This window comes from Anabrus simplex, chromosome 1, assembly GCF_040414725.1.
Source record: "Anabrus simplex isolate iqAnaSimp1 chromosome 1, ASM4041472v1, whole genome shotgun sequence".
In the NCBI taxonomy this organism is placed as follows: domain Eukaryota; kingdom Metazoa; phylum Arthropoda; class Insecta; order Orthoptera; family Tettigoniidae; genus Anabrus; species Anabrus simplex.
In genome coordinates, this window is record NC_090265.1 from 737,839,159 (window position 1) to 737,860,416 (window position 21,258).

Here is a 21,258-nt window from a genome sequence, read left to right on the forward strand (position 1 = left end):
AAGAATTTGACAAATACATTCGATCAACATTCCGACTTACAACTATAAGTTCTGTGATATACATAACTTAGAGATTCTTTGATAATGTCTACGTACAAGTTACCAAATTTTAAACCAACTATACATCTAGTTACAAACCCAGTGTAAAATGCAATATACAGTGAAATGAAAGAAACTTCCTAAACTCTAGTGTACGTCTAGTGAACACTGGACTACCAGAGGCGAACCCCAAGGGAAATTATATTAAACTGCAAATCTACATATTTAGTGCAACAAGAAAAGGGGATCCCTCAGAAACAAACAGGTAAGCCCAGCGGAAAGGCTAAGGCGTCATAAGTAATTAATCTGGTGAATCTAGGTTAGGTTAGGGCAGACTCCTGTATGACAAAGTAAACCGGAACATTACGGAAATTTTAGCAGGAACGGAAATCAAGAGTGCTTATCCAAAGGTGTTGCCATCCCAGAAATGAGGCGACGTCAATCAGATAGGCTGCTCACAGACCAAGACTGACAGAGTCTTTGAATTATGAATCTGACCAACACTGCCTCGCTCTCTATGTATATATAGGGAACTCTGGCCTTGAAGCAGCCAATCAGCATGCATGAGTCCCCCCATCGCCACCTAGACTCACCAATCACAACCCTACTTTCAATCCCGAACTTTGACTAACATTCTAGAATACGCACGATCGCGAAAATCGTATTTTTCCAGAATAGACAGAACACACTTTCTAGAACACATTCCAACAAAGTAACACAAAAGTTATGTAACTTTCTGGATCTTTCCAGGAACTATATAACAGAATTCTACTATTTACAAATGCCTATGTTACAATATTATACAGTACAGGTTAGGTCATTAAAAATAAAACATCATATCGTATTTTACAAATAAAGTATTAAAAAAAATACATTCCACTCGCACTACATAGTTCACTAGTAACAAGTACACTGACATAGTGATTCAATTAAGACATCACATATTTATTATAAACATTATGGTGTACATTATTGTACCAGTTTTGGCATATCGCGTGCCATCATCAGCCATTGAGAAAATAATTGCAAGGTATATTGGATGAATATATAAAAAGCTATTAGTACAATATAAAATATATACAGAGCATACTATTCTGATTAGCGAGTCTTACATTTATGTATACACATTAAAATATGTGTGACTAAGTTGCAAAGACCAATTAATCTTTGGAAAGTTAAATACGTCTTAAAACACAATATTATCTTGTATGTCAAAAAACCTGTTAATAGTTTAAAATGTCTGTAATTGGCCTAGAAAAGTACAAGGATTTCCTTATAAAATTTATCATCAGTCCTTCAATAACATCTGACGTGTTGAATACATAATTTCTAGAACATTGTTCTTTGGTTAGGTGTGAGTTATACGTATTTATGTAAAACAGTCCCTCACAATATATAATTGTAATATTAATATCGTATACAAGTTTTTCTTCCTTCTTTAAAAATATCACAGTCTTTGTGTGACTATTGTAAAAATATCTACAGTAGAGTCTCGCTCATCCGACCTTCGCTTATCCGACATTCCGTGTTATCCGACACTGGTAGACTTAATTTGAACTTTTGGTGGAGACTAAATTCAGGCACACCCGCTGTGGAGGGTGCGACCATGGGACAAGCACTGGCCTGACCGCTGGCGGTAGGACAGTCTTTTTCTCAAGGACAGGTGCAGCGAGTCTTCAGTCATTGTTCATTGCAGTATTGGTTGGGTGCGGATGTTGTAGTTTTCATATCCTCTGTGAGTATAGCGAGTAAATGGAAGAAAGTGATTGTCTCTATGGAAGACAAGTTGAGTGCATTAAAGAGACTGGACAAAGGGGAAATTCTTCAAAATGTGGCTTCAGATTATGGATGTTGGATGTGTTACAGTGAGAGACTGGGAAAAAACAGAGGGAAGAAATTTAAAAGGGGTGCTCTACCAGAGCAGAGAAAAAATGAAAAATGTGAGTACGAAAAAGTAAGTGAAGCACTGTTTCTTTGGTTATCTCAACACCGGGAGAAGGACTTGCCAATATCTGGCCCCATTCTGCAGGAAAAGGCTGTGTATTTCCAGAAGGAGTTTAATGAAGGGGACCCTAATTTTCCTGCCAGTGCTGGGTGGCTTGATCGGTGGAAAAAACGGTACGGCATTAGGCAGTTTAATATCTGTGGAGAAAAGTTTATTTTCGTAAGACATCTGGAATGTTTTCGTTCAATACTGCGTGTACTGTACAATTGAGTTGATAATTCAATAAACAGAGTACCGTAAAATACGTCATTGTTTTGTACTAGAGTATAGCCTTCCTGTTTGTTTCAGTTCATTTTCAAAGTTATTCCGTATTATCCGACATTTTCGGTGATCCGACGTACTCCAGGTCCCGTTTAGGTCGGATAATCGAGACTCTACTGTAGTTGTTGATATAATTTAAGCTTGAACTCAGCATTCCTAATATTGTTCAAAAATATTAATAATATGTAGCTGAGGCCTTATGTTTATGGCTGAGATCTTGAAAATTGTTTCAATGTCAGGTGGAATTGGACAGGTTAATACTGATCTCGAACCAGCACGGACCTGTAGCTCGATGTAACTGCGTGTGGTGTTTGTTTCCTCACAAACATGAGACATGTTTCTTGAGACTGACAAAGGGACAGTCTGGTAATTGTCAACTTGAATACAATTCTTGGCAATCGATATATTTTATTATATACATGCGGTAATTTCCATGGAATTATAGGTTACTTTGACTATATACATATCAGAATTATGTGTCCCGATCATCAGAGGGCTGTAACATATATCAGCTGGGATGGATTCACTTATATTTACTGCCAAGTAAACGCACATAATAGTGAAAACTAAAAAGGAGGTTGTATGTGATTTATATATATATATATAAACGTATAAGTTTTCGGCAACTATCAGATAGGAAAAGCCAAGTGGTGGTGATGGTGGTGATTATTGTTTAAAGAGGAGGACTGGAGAAGAAGAACTGTGGCCATAATAACAGCCCTAGTATTTGCCTGGTGTAAAAATAGGACAGAAAACAATCTTCAGAGTTGCCGATGATGCGTTTCGAACCTATGATCTCCAAACTGCAAGCTACATCTATATGACCCGTACAATACACTCGGTTACACATTACTATTGCTTCATCTTCACTTCGTCGAAGCTACCGTAGTTATGAGTAGATTACACTCACTGTAACAACGCTATAATCAAAGCTACACTTCCCCGTACGGTAGCGTTTGCTTTAGTGTCGATAATATTACAAGATTTAATTTCCACCGAAAGCGATACTTTTATCTGTGGGCAAGTCATGCTCATGCTTAGCCATATTTGAGTAATGTGTACGAAGACAAACAGCTGACTGGCGTTCAGCACGCGCACCGACGACTTTCATTCGCTGCGACAAGCAAAGAGTTTCAAGAAAGATACTTCTATCTCCATTTTCAAACCAATATTGAAACTTTAAATGATGTTTGGTTAAACATTGGCTGAACATTGTTTATGCAATGAAAGATCGTGCTCGATTTAGACATTGTTTAGGTAGACGTCGTCTAAGGCTAGTCATCGTTTCTGCAATCGGCCCTTAAATTCCAATGTAACTGATGCAAATTTGCTGACAATAATGAAGATTTATCATTTCAATAAATAGTTTTACACTTATTTACATTTAAATTTGGAACACCAAATGACTCAAATACAGTAGAAAGTCAATTTTAAACCAAAATCCCGTCTAATTCGTAGAAGCTCTCGTTCCCGGAAACATGAGGTACGGTTTTGCATGTTATTTCAATTGTTTAATTCGAAATACAGATAATTCGTAATTCGAAGAACAATGTCGGCCCCATTACCGAAATCCAGACTTTTAATTCAAAACTGCCTTTACATTTTTTTTTTTTAAATACGGTAGTATCTTACAGAGTAACTTAAATTAAAAATTTATCCATATCATGAGAGAATGCGTCTTCAGGTATGTGCAGGGTAGCTTTCTGCACTTTCACTCACTTTGGTGTCAACAGAGTGCTTGATATTTGCTAGCTTCGAGTGAAATAGTAATTCTTTTGTATTCAGTGTTTTAAGGAATGCCACAATATCACGTAGCAGGTAGTGTGCGGAGAAGCAGGATCAGCGAACACTGGCGATGCCGACAGTTGGCGAAAAAACGTGGCTCATATAATCAATTCGTATGCACCAAACGATATTGACAATGCCGATGAAACTGCATTGTTTCTTTTAATGCTGAGCCCAAATGGTGGACTTATGGTTTTAAAGGAGAGAAGTGCCAATTGGGAAATCGTACAAAGGTTGGGGTCATTGTACTGTGTTGCAATGCACACGGAAGCAAGAGACTTTCTCCCTTCGCCAAAGGAAAGTTCAATAAGCCACGATGTTTTAAGGACATCGGGCGTTTTCCGTGCGAGTACAAGGCATCTAAAAAATGCAAAGAGTACAGTAATTCAAAAAATAAAGCATTTGCACAGGGACGCCAGCATAATTTGTCCTCATCTTTGAATCATCTCAAACGTGTTTTTTTTTCTTTTGTTGCGTGAGGTAATGTTTGCTAGTGATTTATCCAAGTGCATTATTTGAATAATGTAAATGCACCTTGTTGGAAACATTTCAGACAAATGTTTTTCCATGGCATTTGAAAGGTTTAAATTGTGAATCAAGGTGATTACATGCATTAATGGATCTTAGAATACTTTGAGATGCGGCATGGGTTGGCATTTCCAAATTACGAGAGAAGGGCCATGGCGGGAAACCGTATAAGGATAGAGTCATTGTACAGTGTTATAATGCAGATAGAGGCAAGAGAATTCCTCACCTTGTCATAGGAAAGTTTGATAAGCCACGATGTCTTAAGGGCATCGGGTACTTTCCATGCAAGTACAAGGCATATAAAATGCACACAGTACAGTAATTCAATGAATAAAGTACTTGCACGGGGGAGCCAGCATAGATTTCTCGTCGCCTTTGAATCATGCTTTGTTTTTCTTCTGTTGTGTGAGGTTATGCTTACCAGTGAGTTATCAGAGTGCATTATTTGAATACTGTAAATGCACCTTGTTGGATACATTTTGGAAATAGTTCTTTTTTGAGCTATGAATCAAGGTTAATCACATTCAGTAACGGGTCTTAGAATTTCATGTGTTGCAGCACGAATTACGAATTGGCAGTTAATTCAAAATCTTGTAAATCGAAATCCGATTTGTGCGTTCCAACAACTTTGAATTAACAAGGTTTTATGTATCTATTCATATTATGTAATTTGCATATATCTAGGTCATGTTATGTTAGCTGGGAGAACACTGACCCTGGAGAAAAAAAAAAAAAAAAGCAAAGCCTGACAGAAGATGACTGAAATAACGTGAGCTTAAAATGAAATTGAACTTTGAGAGGCACCTACCAGAGATGTAGCTGAGTCTGGTTGGTCTGAGGCACAGCAGCCAGGCTGTGCAGATGGGACAGCAGCTGCACTCGGTAATGAGGTTGGATGTGATGCATGCGGTAACTGAACATCTCCAGGAGTGTGTACAGAATGCCCCAAGCATGTGACTTGAACACAGTTGGCAGCAACTGGCCTGGAAACAATAACATACTGTACTTTGGAGAAAGAATGTGGTATTAACAAGTTTGATTATATGCAGAGATGGAATTTGGGAGCCCAATATGTGTCTAACAATCACACAACTGTCCACCCAGGCACCTTGATTGTTAATGTGCCCAGTCTTAGTGGTCTGACACTGTGGTTAGCTGATACGAGCCCATAGATGGAAAAAAATCACCAGAAAAATGTTCCACTGTCTCCAGGTCTCATCTACATATACAGCCATTGTTTGCGGTATTTAAACCAAGTATTAGCAAGGACTAAATTATGATCAGTGCAGAATTCAACCAGCCAACTTCTTCTCTTATTTCTTTGATGCCATCTGAATTCTCCTATTGCATTACCTTCTCTTCCTTGGCCTACCACTGAATTCCAGTCTCCCATCACAATTAAATTCTTGTCTCCTTTTGCATATTGTATGAAATCTCTCTCTCTCTCTCTCCATATATTCTTTTGATTTCTGCAATTTGCTTTACATCGTGCTGAAACAGATAGGTCTTATGGCGACGATGGAACAGGAAGTGGCTAGGTGTTGGAATGTTGTGATTTTCTCAAAAATAAAATGTCATGTGTATATAGTTTTAAGGAAAACCAACATTGAGGTATGTGTTGGTAATTCATATTAATTTAGTCGAGTGGTTTATCTTCGTTTGTATTGTTCTTTGGACGTGAATTGCCATGTGTGTGTGTGAACCAATGTCAGTTGTAGTGAACAGCTCGTCATAAATGGATGTGTGTCATGAAGCTCGTGTTTCTATGGTATAATTTGACTACCTAAACTGGTGTAAGCGAGCAGAAATGAAGATATATCAACAGCTTATGGGCCCAGAGCTCCAGAGCGCCAAAACGCTGCAGTAAATTTCAGACAATATAAGTAGAAATGGAGTAACGAGAATTAACGTCGGACGAAGCAAGGTGTGACATTATTGATGGTAAAAATGGCGACCTCGTGGACCGGTGAAGAAACCCTGAATAGGAATGTGGCCAAGCTTACAGTGGAGAACTATTTTTCGTGGGCATTGAAGGTGAAACAAGAGCTGTTGTTGAAAGATGTATGGGAATCAGTAATAGGGTATGAGGATACGCCAGGTTGTCAACTGTCTCAGACAGAAACGAGGCGACGAGCGCAAAACAATGTGATCGTGTTAGTGGTTATTTTCAAATATGAGGGAGAAGATTTTGAAAGTGACATTGCAGATATTGAATCAGCGAAAAAGGCATGGGAAAAACTGGACGAGTTGTGTAATGACGGAGCGCTAGTGAATGGTGCTATGACCCTGAAACAGTTAACTCATTTTGTGAAGCCCAAGGACATGAGTGTGCAAGAATACTTCACAAAAATAAATCAACTGTGGAGGAGAACGAGTAAAGCCGGATACAAGTTCAAAGATCAACAAGTTGCAGGAATGATCATCGGAAATCTTACAGAGGAATATGCAGCTTGTATACCTTCCTTGGAAGCTGATTTGGTAAAACTGACCATCTGGAAGGTGAAGGCAAGACTACTCATGGAGGAAAGCAGAAGGAAACTTCAGCAAAATGGAGGAAACGCTTACAACACTGGAAAACGTGATGAGGATGAAGCTCAAGCCATGGTTGTTCAACAGAAGCGAAATATCAAGAAAGAAGACATGGGACGAGGAAAACAGTATAGTTGCTACAATTGCGGTAAACAGGGACATGTATCTAAATATTGTCGCAGTACCCATAGGTCTTATGGCGACGATGGGACAGGAAAGGGCTAGGAGTGGGAAGGAAGCGGCCGTGACCTTAATTAAGGTGGTGTGAAAATGGGAAACCATGGAAAACCATTTTCAGGGCTGCCGACAGTGGGGTTCGAACCTACTATCTTCTGAATACTGGATACTGGCCGCACTTAAGTGACTGCAGCTATAGAGCTCGGTAGGGCATTATTCAAAAGTATGTCCAACAATAAAGAGTGCCAAATCATCGCAGGAGAGTAAATCTGAATGCAAGTGGAAAGCTCAGAAATTATACATGTAGTAGATAAGGCAATGAGCATGGTAGTTTATGTAGGAACTGAGAAAATTAGAGATTGGCTGTTCGATTCAGGTGCGTCCCATCATATGTATCCAACAAAGGAGATGTTTATACCGACATGTTAACAAATGTAACCAGGAATGTAGAAATAGGAGATAACAGTAAGCTGGATATCAAAGGTACAGGTAAGGTGAAAGTAAAAATGTCCACAGGATGGACAATTACATTTACAGACGTGTTGTATGTACCAAACTTAGGTGCAAATTTAATATCAGTTGGTAAGTTAACCAGCAAAGGTTTCAAAGTAGGATTTGCAGGTGAGAAAGCAGTGGTTGTAGATATGAATGGAAATGAAACATTGTTTGTTGCAGACAGGAGGAATGATGTATATGTAGTACAAATAGAGGGGAGAAATGATATTGTAGCTGTGAGTGACTGATCAAATAATAGATCAAGAATGTAATAACAATGTAGCATTTAAAAGTGTTGGGCAGGTTAGGTTGTGGCATGAGAGATATGGACATGTTCATTCTGAAGCTTTGTTTTAATTGGCAATGTTTGAATTGAGAAGAAGTAATGATATTAATACTTGTTCTGTATGCATTCAGGGGAAATTAAGTAACAAGGGAGTACCTAAGTCTTGTGAGCGTAAGGCAGAAAAACCACTTGATGTTGTGCACACTGATGTAATTGGAAAAATGAGTCCACCATCACTTGGGAAATTTCAATATGTTGTAACAATGATTGATGAATACTCCAGATTTAATGTGGCTGTATGTGTGAAAAATAAGGATAAAGTATTGGAGGCATTTAATAGGTATCAGGCAAATGCAGAAAAGTTACATGGTGTAGGAATTAAGGTAGTGCAATCTGACAATGGTACAGAGTATACATGTAGCGGGTTTCAAGCACAATTGCAAATATGTCGTATTACTCATAGGAGGTCAGTACCGTACACTCCACAACAGAATGGATTAGCAGAGAGGCAGAATAGAACGATGTTTGATACTGTTAGATGTCTATTGATCCAATCAGGGTTACCAAAGGAATTCTGGGGAGAACCGGTAATGACTGCAGTGTACTTAAGAAATAGGTGCCCATCCTCAGCAATAAATTTTCAGATACCGTATGAACTGTTGTTTAATAGGAAGTTGGATCAGGAAGAAATAGGTAGATTGAAAGTATTTGGATGTCAGGCGTGGGCTGTGAGGGCAGACAGCAGGAAGTTAGGTCCCAGAGCAGAGTCATGCGTTATGATAGGGAACGAGGCAGGTACTAAAGATGGATATAGGTTATGGAGTCTTGAAAGGAAAAAGGTAATAGTGAGGAGAAATGTGGTATTTGAGGAGCAGATACTTCCCTTCAAGGTGAAAAGTCCTGGAATTAATATCAAGGAAAAGATAAATGTACCAAAGGCAGAGGGTAGTGAAACATACTTTGACATACTGTGCACTGAAGATCCAGAGATAAAATTAGGGACTGAGTTAGACACAGAGGAGGACGGAGAGGAAACATTAAGACTTGTGCAGATTGTAAGGCAGTGATGGAAGTTAGACATGCAAATGTAGTGGAACCTAGAACAGTTGAGGAGGCTATGTCAAGCCAAGTCTGCTAACTGGATGGAAGCCATGAAAGTGGAGATCAATGAGATGAGAAAGAAGGATGTTTGGGAAATCGTAAAAAGACCAGAAAATGTCAAGATAATTACAGTAGTTCTAAGTGAGTGTTTTCACTGAAATATGACAGTGAGGGTAACATTCAGAAATATAAGGCCAGGTTGGTTGCTCAAGGTTTTAAGAGACAGATGAACCTTAGTTTTGATGAAACATTTAGTCCTGTTATAAAGAGGAAAACAATGAGACTGTTAATAGTGTACCCGCTCAAAGCCCGAGTCCCAACCAGCATTTATCTCAGGGGGTGTTGCGGTCCGAATCTATCGCAACTAATAAACAATTTAAAAAATTTATGAAGATATAAGATCTCCAATTAAATGTATGGGCGCTATCCAATTAGTACTACAGGGTTGAACGGGACACTCTAATCATTAACTTTAAGGCTCATCATCAAAACACCTAAAACAACAATATATTACATCAGATCTAAGGGAAAAATATGAAGGCTCCGTCCTAGGAATGGGGATGGATATTTAAACGGTCACCAAGGGTTTACTATACTACAAGAAGAAGAACCTGGAACTGTTTCCTTGCAAATGCCAAAGGAGCATTTTTTTTTTTTTTTTTTTATTTTTTTTTTTATTTTTTTTTTTTATTTTTTTTTTTTTTTACACACAACCAAAATATGTTGATCCTTAATTTGCCGGTATTGGCAAATTATTCCTGAAATTTATTTTTTTACACAATATTTGACACTTTTGACCACCCATACATTTGGGTGGTGGAACCGTTGATATCTGAAGGGTATCAGATTTACCCTCGTTAACACAATGACCACTGATGGTCATGGACCAATTACCTGTTGGCCAAGTGGGCGTGATCACATGACCCCTGTCATCGCCTCCACTTATTTTGAGATGAGACCAACCCGGGAAACTACAAACTCTTCCCGGGTTCGTAACCAAGATATGCTAATCGTTAACCGAAGGCAACGACAAAGAGACTCTAACCTAATGGTCCAGATGTAGGGATTTGCCTTCATATTACAAATATTAACTTAACTTATTATTTACAACAACTTGACATTATTACGTTATTTCGCCAGCTGACTTCCCTTGTATCATTCATCATCATCATCCGAAATAATAATAACAAAATAAAAAAATAAAAATTATTATTATTATTGTTATTATTATTATTATTATTATTACTCACATTATTATTAATAGTGGAGATCATGATTATCGTAACCCGTAATCATCCTCGCTCTAATATTTCAACTTCTCACTCTTATTATTTTCATCTGAATTTTTAAAAAAAGTAGGTTCTTGTTCTTCTTCTTCAATTATTATTATTATTATTATTATTATTATTATTATTATTATTATTATTATTATTATTATTATTATTATTATTATTATTATTACTAAAGTAGTTTGAAGATTTCAATATTTTCAATTCAACTCCCACCATCATTGTTATGTTCATAAATAATTTTTTAAATTCTTCTTCTTCTGATTCTTCAAATTTTATTATTATCTTTATGGTAATTTAATTTCACGTTTTACAGCACCATTAGCAATATTTATGTTTAATGCATAAGCTTTTGCAATTTCAGTCTACTTTGGCACTAAGCAATTGATTTATGATTTGCTTGGAATATTATTATTATTATTAATATTATTACGAAATTTTATATTTTATTTCAATTGATACGTGGCAGTCGACTATTTTTATGTTTAACGCATAACCCCTTTTACAATTCCGGTCTAGTTTGGCACATAATCAATAAGACATGATTTACTTGGAATATTATTATTATTATTATTATGTCAAAAATTTATAGTTTTATTTCCCATCTTTAGAACTTAGTCACATATGTTAACTGCCAAATATGAACCACCCAGATCCAATTTCATATCGCTCGGGACATAATAACGGTATTTGAACCCGCAACCTTATTTTCGTACTGTCGTTAATTCATGGAGACCATGTCCTCCTAAGACAAATCTCAAATCCCATAACACCTCGCAGTTGGGCAACTACATCCAATCCCTGCAAGTGCTAAATTATTCTTTCCATTTTCATTTTGAAGTCCATTTTTTCACTGAAACTCTTCAAACATTTAATTAATTAACCCTCGGTGCGTGGACTCTATTCTGCCACTCATAACACCGGTCTCGGCAAACGACCTCAATGTCGGCCCTAAGATCCATCTATTTCTTCATCAACATCAGTACAATTCACTTTCATCTCATGCCGGATTTCCGTCCCGCACGACTTCCGATCTCAAAAATGGGCTCAAACCACTCTGGGGTTTCAACATATCGTGACCACCCTATACATGTGCTTCTATCACTTCTAAACAAATATTTATGATTATTATGGAGTCCAAAAAAACATTAAATCAACAATTAAGGTTAAAATCTTGTACTGCCCGAATCAAAATATTCACGATACATGTTATCTCCACACTGAAATTACTTTAACTTACAATCATTCCATTAACTTAGGCCCTTGCCATTATTCGCAAAGTATTGCAATAAACACGCATTTACACATTACCCATATTCATTTATCACTCCGATACTTCTACTGATTATTATGTTTCTGTCCACTGTCGAACTTCACTGCACGAATAATCATCGATATTTACAGACACTTCAATGGACTTCATTCCGTCCCACAAGAACAAAAATCACTCGGCAACCCTCTACCTCTGGATACTCTTAATAATAATAATAATAATAATAATAATAATAATAATAATAATAATGTTATTTGTTTTACGTCCCACTAACTACTTTTTTTAAGGTCTTCGGAGACGCCGAGGTGCCGGAATTTAGTCCCGCAGGAGTTCTTTTACGTGCCAGTAAATCTACCGACACGGGGCTGTCGTATTTGAGCACCTTCAAATACCACCGGACTGAGCCAGGATCGAACCTGCCAAGTTGGGGTTAGAAGGCCAGCGCCTTAACCGTCTGAGCCACTCAGCCCGGCAGGATACTCTTACAACATGCCTTTAATATCTATAAAGTTTCCGATAACGGAAAACACATTTGAGCACTTACAAAATTAATATTAATCTTATCTTTACGTGAAACGTGCTCCATATCATTTCAAACAATTCAAGCACTTGAATAAACAAATCAACCCTACTCTACTCTATTAAATAATCAAAATTATGATGAGTGTTTGATCTAATTATGTACATATTAATTTGTCCCTTTGTCTATCTATCTTCGAATTTATACAAGCCGGAAACGGCTCGTTTCACAATTAAGTTACCATAATGAAGGAATATGATTTCCTCCCGCTGACGATAGCCATCTACAAATAGATTAAAGGGTACTCATCTCAGCCTGTAGTTTGCTAAACCGGACGAGGAGCACAGGCCCCGTTCCAGTTTAGCCCTGCATCCTACTGGATTTCATGCCAGCTTGAGAGGTAATCCAATGCACTTTTCAGATTTAAAGATATTAATTTTCAAGTTTTTAAAATTTTAATATTGTAACAAATTTACACACACTAATATTGAACTGAAACTTCACATTTATGGCCTTTTATCTAGCCCACTTAATGTAAATATACATTTTTCGTTCCTTTCCCGGACACTAGGAACATAGGATACCTCGGGATCCCCTTTTACAATGGCCCGGACGCGCACTCGATTTCCCGTCGCATGTTCGCGCAGCTGACCAGGTATCAGTTGATGATTGACTGTTTACTGGGTGAAATACGTCGAACACCCGTGATCGTTCTCACACCACGTACTCCCTAATTTATTTTGTAGAATCTCACACTCCTATCCGTAGGTATTAATTTAATGAGTTCTGTAAATATTGGAACTCTTCCTGCTAGTAGACTGTTCAAGACTGTAATATGAACTACTTAACGTCATGAATCATTCTGCTACGTAACATTCTAACACTTCGAAAGCTACTCCACGAGTAAATACACACATGCTCCCTAGCGTAGTAACGGCACGGAATATTCACAAGTAAGTTACGCACCCCTGGCGTGGTAACAGCTCGAACACATTATCAGAAGTAAGTAAGTCCGTCTCCACGACCCTATATTTATTTTCGACTCCCCTCTCCTCCGAGTTCACGGGAGGTCATCTTAGGGCATACAGTTCCGATATCCTCATCCGACTATTTGCGCCTTTGCCAGTGGCTTACATATGGGATCCAATAATGTAATTATGTTCTCAAAGGCTCCATGCCAATTCTCAACTAATATTGTTTCACTGGTAATTGATATAATTGCGAATTTAGCTCTTGTATCGCGGCCTGGGATTTCACGCTCTTTTGCAGCGTCCTTTGCCTGCAGCCAATCAACGGATAGCATCCATGAATTCTCAGAATTACGCTAATCAATCTCCCTCAGTTAGTGACTTTTAATAACTTTTTATATATGGTTAGGCTACTAAATTCCACCTTATTCCGAATTTATAACTCACTTCCTTCTATAAATTTAATCCGTGGATTTAAGGTTGACGGTGCTTCTTACAATATGAAGTTGGCGTACCTACTACTGGTCTATGAATTTTACGATTGGTCCATGCTAGCGTGGGACAGAGAAGTTTCATATTTTTTTTCTTCAAGTGCCAACCTTGCGCTCAGCTCCTGCTAGTAAACTTGGAGCTCCTTTGACGTCTTTTCAACAAATTTTGCACATGGCTCTTGCGGGGTTGCCACAGCAAATTTCGCTCGCGGCGATGAATGTTTCCACTAACTTGTCAACAACTCTGCCTCTCTCCTTCCCCTTCGTCACCATTTCTGAGAATTCTAATTCTGCTGTCCCTTGTATTTCTTAATCTTAGAGGAGACAACAGTCTGTGGCAGGTTGCACAATACCATCTCGGCCTGTTCTGTAAGATATTCTGTAAGATATTCTTGCTTCTGAAACTGAACTATATACACTGACTGACAGAGCAAATGCAACACCAAGAAGGAGTGGTCAGAACTTTATGCCAATTGCAGGGTAGACTGACGTCACTGAGGTATGCTCATGATGTGAAATGCGCCGCTGTGCTGCGCACGTAGCGAACGATAAATGGGACACGGTGTTGGCGAATGGCCCACTTCGTACCGTGATTTCTCAGCCGACAGTCATTGTAGAACGTGTTGTCATGTGCCACAGGACACGTGTATAGCTAAGAATGCCAGGCCGCCGTCAACGGAGGCATTTCCAGCAGACAGACGACTTTACGAGGGGTATGGTGATCAGGCTGAGAAGGGCAGGTTGGTCGCTTCGTCAAATCGCAGCCGATACCCATAGGGATGTGTCCACAGTGCAGCGCCTGTGGCGAAGATGGTTGGCGCAGGGACATGTGGCGCGTGCGAGGGGTCCAGGCGCAGCTCGAGTGACGTCAGCACGCGAGGATCGGCGCATCCGCCGCCAAGCGGTGGCAGCCCCGCACGCCACGTCAACCGCCATTCTTCAGCATGTGCAAGACACCCTGGCTGTTCCAATATCGACCAGAACAATTTCCCATCGATTGGTTGAAGGAGGCCTGCACTCCCGGCGTCCGCTCAGAAGACTACCATTGACTCCACAGCATAGACGTGCACACCTGGCATGGTGCCGGGATAGAGCGACTTGGATGAGGGAATGGCGGACGTCGTGTTCTCCGATGAGTCACGCTTCTGTTCTGTCAGTGATGGTCACCGCAGACGAGTGTGGCGTCGGCGTGGAGAAAGTTCAAATCCGGCAGTAACTGTGGAGCGCCCTACCGCTAGACAACGCGGCATCATGGTTTGGGGCGCTATTGCGTATGATTCCACGTCACCTCTAGTGCGTATTCAAGGCACGTTAAATGCCCACCGCTACGTGCAGCATGTGCTGCGGCCGGTGGCACTCCCGTACCTTCAGGGGCTGCCCAATGCTCTGTTTCAGCAGGATAATGCCTGCCCACACACTGCTCGCATCTCCCAACAGGCTCTACGAGGTGTACAGATGCTTCCGTGGCCAGCGTACTCTCCGGATCTCTCACCAATCCAACACGTGTGGGATCTCATTGGACGCCGTTTGCAAACTCTACCCCAGCCTCGTACGGACGACCAACTGTGGGAAATGGTTGACAGAGAATGGAGAACCATCCCTCAGGACACCATCCGCACTCTTATTGACTCTGTACCTCGACGTGTTTCTGCGTGCATCGCCGCTCGCGGTGGTCCTACATCCTACTGAGTCGATGCCGTGCGCATTGTGTAACCTGCATATCGGTTTGAAATAAACATCAATTATCTGTTTTTTTCCCAACTTTCATCCCTTTCGAACCACTCCTCCTTGGTGTTGCATTGTCACTGTCAGTCAGTGTATTCCTCAATAATTAATTAAAATTGAATGACGCCTATCACACCCCCACCAGGGCGCAATAGGTATTGCAGTACATAAAGGTTGGACTGTAGAACATCTAGATGTAACTAGTGTTTACTTAAATAGTGAAATCAGTTGTACTGTATACATGGAACAACCAGAATTGTTCGTAGAAAAAGATGTCCAAAACTATGTATGTAAATTGAAGAAAAGCATCTATGGACTACCTAATTCGAGTAAAGACTGGAATGCTTGTGTTGATGCTATAATTAGAAGACTAGATTTTAAGAAATGTGTCAAAGAACCATGTGTGTATGTAAAGGAGTGTTGTATTATTGGCTTGTATGTTGATGACATTATTGCAATAGGTGACAAATTGGTTGTTAAGTTGGTTAAAATAAGGTTGGCAGATGAGTTAGAGATTAAAGATCTAGGGAAAGCAACAAACTTACTGTCAATAAAAATAGAACAGACAAAAGAAGGGGTTATGTTGAGTCAAAGTTCATACATTGACAAATTACTTGCTGATTTTTCCATGAGTGACTGTAAACTGAGTAAGACTATTTTACCAAGTGGGTATTCAGAAGCTGAAAATGATGAGCAGGAATTTGACTGTACCATTCATCGCAATGCAGTAGGAAGTTGGCTATATTTGTCAAATAATACTAGACTTGACATTGCATTTGCGGTAAGTAAAGTTAGCCAAAATTGTCAAAAACCTAAGATTAAAGATTGGAAAGAAGTGAAGCATATCATGAGATATCTAAGTGGTACTAGAGATCTAAAGTTGTGTTTCAAAAATTGTGAGGAGTCAGTACAAGTGTTCAGTGATGCAGATTGGGCAGGAGATACTAAGTCTAGAAAATTAGTGAGTGGGTATGTAACCACAGTGGCAGGGGGAGCAGTATCATGGTATAGTAAGAAACAGAGTTGTATTGCTAGATCTACCATGGATGCTGAATACATGGCAATGGCAGAAGTATCTCGAGAAGTAACTTGGATGAAAGATTTGCTATCAGAGCTAAGGCTGGAAAGCTTTATGCATATACCTTGTAAAGTTTTTGCTGACAATGCAGCAGCAATTAAATTGAGTAAAAACGATATTGTGAGTGAAAGGTCAAAACATATTGACATCATGTACCATGTATGTAGAGAGCTAGTATTAAAGGGGTTCATTGAGTTTGTATATGTAGCATCAGAGAGAAATGCTGCAGACTTGTTCACAAAGAATTTATCAAGCAACAAGCTTAAGAGTTTGTATAAGCTTATAGGTTTGCGATGAGAGGACAATTGATTGAAGTGTAGTATTTTATTTTTTTGAGAAAAGGGGGGAGTGTTGGAATGTTAAGATTTTCTCATAAAAATAAAATGTCATGTGTATATAGTTTTAAGTAAAACCAACATTGAGGTTATGTGTTGGTAATTCATATTAATTTAGTCAAGTGGTTTATCTTCGTTTGTATTGTTCTTTGGACGTTTTGAATTGCCATGTGTGTGTGTGAACCAATGTCAGTTGTAGTGAACAGCTCATAATCAATGGATGTGTGTCATGAAGCTCGTGTTTCTATGGTATAATTTGACTACCTAAACCGATGTAACCGAGCAGAAATGAAGATATATCAACACTAGGAGTGGAAAGGAAGCGTCCATGGCCTTAATTAAGGTACAGCCCCAGCATTTGCCTGGTGTGAAAATGGGAAACCACGGAAAACCATCTTTAGGGGTGCCGACAGTGGGGTTCGAACCGACTATCTGCCGAATCCTCTTTTGATTTCTTCATCATCCATTGTACATATGGACATGCACTACTGTGATGGGGATTGGTTTGGTGTCTATCTTGACAACAATAATCTATTTGCTATGCTGGTCATACTACCTTTTCTTATTCAATATGACATGAATTAAATTTCATTTTGGATCCGTATTGACAATTATGTTATATAACTTGAAAAATTAGTATAATAGTTCCACCTAGTCAATACTTACAAGTTTGTTTACTATTTCAGAGTTGTAAAAACATTTTATTGAAATTACAGGACATGTTTCGGCTGCACTAGACCACCTTCAGCTGTCTAATAGTTACAAAACATGAATAAAATTCACACTCATATGATACGTGGATGAAGAAGTCACTAGATGTAATGCGATGAAGTTAGAACAGTTCCATGTAAAATGACAAAGATAATATTAAAAGTTTCTTCTGTCCTTAAAACTTGTTTCATGCAAAAATAATGTCAGTTGATACAGTAAAATTGTTGGTCAACTTAATATGAAAACTTTTAAAATATTACGAATTCACAAATGTGGATCAAAATTAATCAATGCGTCAGACTATTGAGTAGGAATCAATTGTCGTCCAGTCATGTTGTGCAATATGAAATAACAGCTCTGTGTTTACGTCATATCATGCCTGTATGCTGGCTAAGTTGACAGTAAGTCTGTAACACGTTCACTATTAAACCAACTCCAGCATTTGATAATTCTGTAGTCACCTGATCAAAAATTCTCTTCTTCCTGCCAACGTACGTCACCTATACCAACTACATCTAAATTTAGTCTATCCATTTCCCTTTTCACATTCTCTAACCTACCACAACAATTCAATCTTCTAACATTCCATACTCCGACTCGCAGAATGTGAGCTGATAATTGTCCTCTCTTGTTTAGTCCCCACCCAAAGGTCCAAATGGGGAACTATTTTACCTCCAAAATATTTTACCAATGAGGAAGCCACCATCAGTACATCAATTATTCATACAGAAAGAGCTGCATGTCCTCAGAAGTTAGTAATGACTGTAGTTTCCCGCTACTATCAGCCGTGTAGCAGTAGCAATATAGCTAAACCATGTTAAATATTATTACAAGGCGATATCAGCCAATCATCCAGACTGCTGCCTTGCAACTATCCATAGGCTGCTACCCCCCCTCTATTGATGAATCATGCATTAGTCTGGTCTTCTGACAAATACCCTTCCCATATTGTTGAACCTATGGTTTGGCTTTCTGCTTCACTGGAACACAAAAGTCTCTCTACTGTGGCAAGGCCAACTGGTTCACTTCTGATTTATTAACTAATAATTTTTTTTCTTCTTTCCCCTCTGAATATTTTTACACACTTCTATTTATTAAAATTATGTGTTAACTTATTTGCAACCATTGCAGATTGGTTAATTCTACCTTGAGTGTGGTGTAAAATTGTGTCCACACTTTTCATTTTGTTATGTGTGTGGATCTACTGTACTTTTTACATTGCCCCACCCTTGGAGTAGAGAAACTGGAGCTAGATACATTCTTTTTCTTGCTGTGCTTACCATGTTATATATGGTAACTAGGAACATTACAGAATTGATTTCAGTAACATGCTAATTCCATGTTATTCTATGATACTATTTTACTCTGGCCTCCCAGCTATATTTCATTTTTGGATAACTTTGATTCATTTTCACAGCTTTCTGACATACTACTTTGCCTTTGGCTGAGGTACGTGGATGACACGTTTGTAATAATAGAACACCGAAAAAATAATAGTACAAAAATTCTAGAATTATTAAATAGGGTAGACAGTTGCAAAAAGTTCACCAAGGACGAAAACAATGGTTCATTAAATTTTCTAGATGTGACCGTAACACGTACAGATTTTGGATCTGACTTTCAGATATATAGAAACCAATATATAAATGGTCCGTTATTGGACATTATAAATTTTCCAGCTAACTCATGTCTGGTTGCCAGAGTTTCGCCCCCGTGTGCTAAGTTGGGCTCATCAGTTGGTATCTAGGACACCCAACAGACGCATGGTTAGTACATACCGTGGAGGCCACTGCGCAGACTACTCGGAGCCACCGGCAATGCCAATGCACTATGAGAGACTTTGTCTCATTACCAAAAATTGATGCCTGCTTGGCCAACAGATAATATAGATGTTGATTCCCATAGGGTACCTGAAGTATTTGTCTCGAATGAGTAAATTTATAATACCAGTAATAATAATAATGGTATGGGAATCAACATCGAAACATAGAAAACCGACACACACACCAATTACAATAAGAAATTATTCCCTTCATCCGAAATTCCATAAACAGGCATCCATTTTCTGCCTAGTCCATAGAGCCTTCAAAATATCCTTATCACCTGTTAACTTAAGGAAAAAACTTAGATTTATAAAAGAACTAGCACTGACTAATGGTTACAAAACACAGACAGTGAATCGAATCATTAATAAAGGAAAACTTAAACTGGCCATTAATCTTACTCCAGAAAAGACTAAAAAATCAAAATATGCAACTTTCACCTATACCAATCCTGCGATTCACCAAATAATTATCATTTCTTTGAAAAAATGAGATTTACAAATAGCCTTCAAAACACGTAACACTAATAAAAACATATTTTTCAATCATAATACAGTTAATTTAAATAAAGATGAATATCAGGGATCTGGAATATACAGGTTAACATGCACACAGTGTAATTTCTCATATGTTGGCCAGACTGGGCGCAGTTTTACTACAAGGTACATGGAACAATATAACGCAATAAAACATAACAAGTATTCAGCAATGGGCAATCACATGAAAGAGACTGGCCATCAATTTAGTACAATAGACAGGGATCTCAAGATGATAAAAAGGATCGAGAAAGGGAAGTTAATCACCGAGTATGAGAACATTTATATTCATTTGGATCAGTATTTCAGTAAGAAAAAAAAAACCTAAATGAAGCAAACAAAATTTTTAAAAAAACATTAATAGAGCAATTGCCAAAATTGCTACAAGTTTTCAAATCAGATAATAGTAAAATCTTTAAAATATTCAATTGTAAATCTTCCAACACGTTAACAAACAAAACTCCCACCTTGAAAACACACGGACCTCCCTCCACAAGCTACAACAGTATCCAACATCCTGCCACCAATCCCTTCACCCATGTCCCCTACTTGCCCCCCATATGTCACACCAGTGCTTAACGCCCCGCCCACAGTTCCTTCCCCTACCCCACCTACTCGCCCTCCACCACACCTGCCCCATGCATATAACACAAGAAGTAGAAACACGATAAGAAATAATCTCAGTACTGCAATAGACACAGCTTGGCAATAAAGCATGGAAAAAAAGGGGCAAGTGATATTCCATCCACAAGATTTTCTAATAACATCTACAAACAACACATTCATAATATTCTCTTTTTACAGATACATTCATCCACAAATGTCGCAGTAAAATCAATACACCAACAACTAAGCATCATTTATTTAGTGTCCCTTTTAATAACCACGCTTCAATAACAAACACATCAGAATAAAAATAGGCTGACTCACATCAGATGAAGATCGGTGAAAACTATTAGTATGACGTATCCAGTAAACCTTCAATGCGTCGCCATAAGACCTATCTGTGTCAGTGCAACGTAAAGCCACAAAAAACACTTCAATGCACAATCTTTTAATAATGTTTCTGAACTAAAACGAAAATACAACGAAGGAGGAGAAAAACATCGCAAGTTTAATCTTCTAACATCACTAATTTCAAATAGGACATTCAACTTATTTTATTTTTTTAACTTAGCACTAAATAGTGTTCAAAGAAAGAACTGGGAACCTACAAGGAAAAAAAAAAAAATAATAATAATAATTTTTAGCCAAATCTTACAGTTGTTTAGAACATTACTATGACTTGGACATCAGTATTTTA

At 38.4% G+C, this 21,258-nt stretch overlaps 1 protein-coding gene across 5 annotated transcripts in view; it reads right to left on the reverse strand.

Annotated features, from left to right (window-relative positions):
- The window catches only part of MED23 (mediator complex subunit 23), a 507,528-nt gene that overhangs the window by 277,283 nt on the left and 208,987 nt on the right, over positions 1-21,258 (reverse strand). For all 5 annotated transcript variants that reach the window (XR_010858539.2, XM_067136121.2, XM_067136122.2 and 2 more), the window contains exon 10: positions 5,427-5,601. Coding sequence is in view for 4 of the 5 variants with exons in the window: in XM_067136121.2 (XP_066992222.1) it covers positions 5,427-5,601 (175 nt within the window). In the remaining variant the exon portion in view is untranslated. The remainder of the gene's footprint in view (positions 1-5,426; positions 5,602-21,258) is intronic.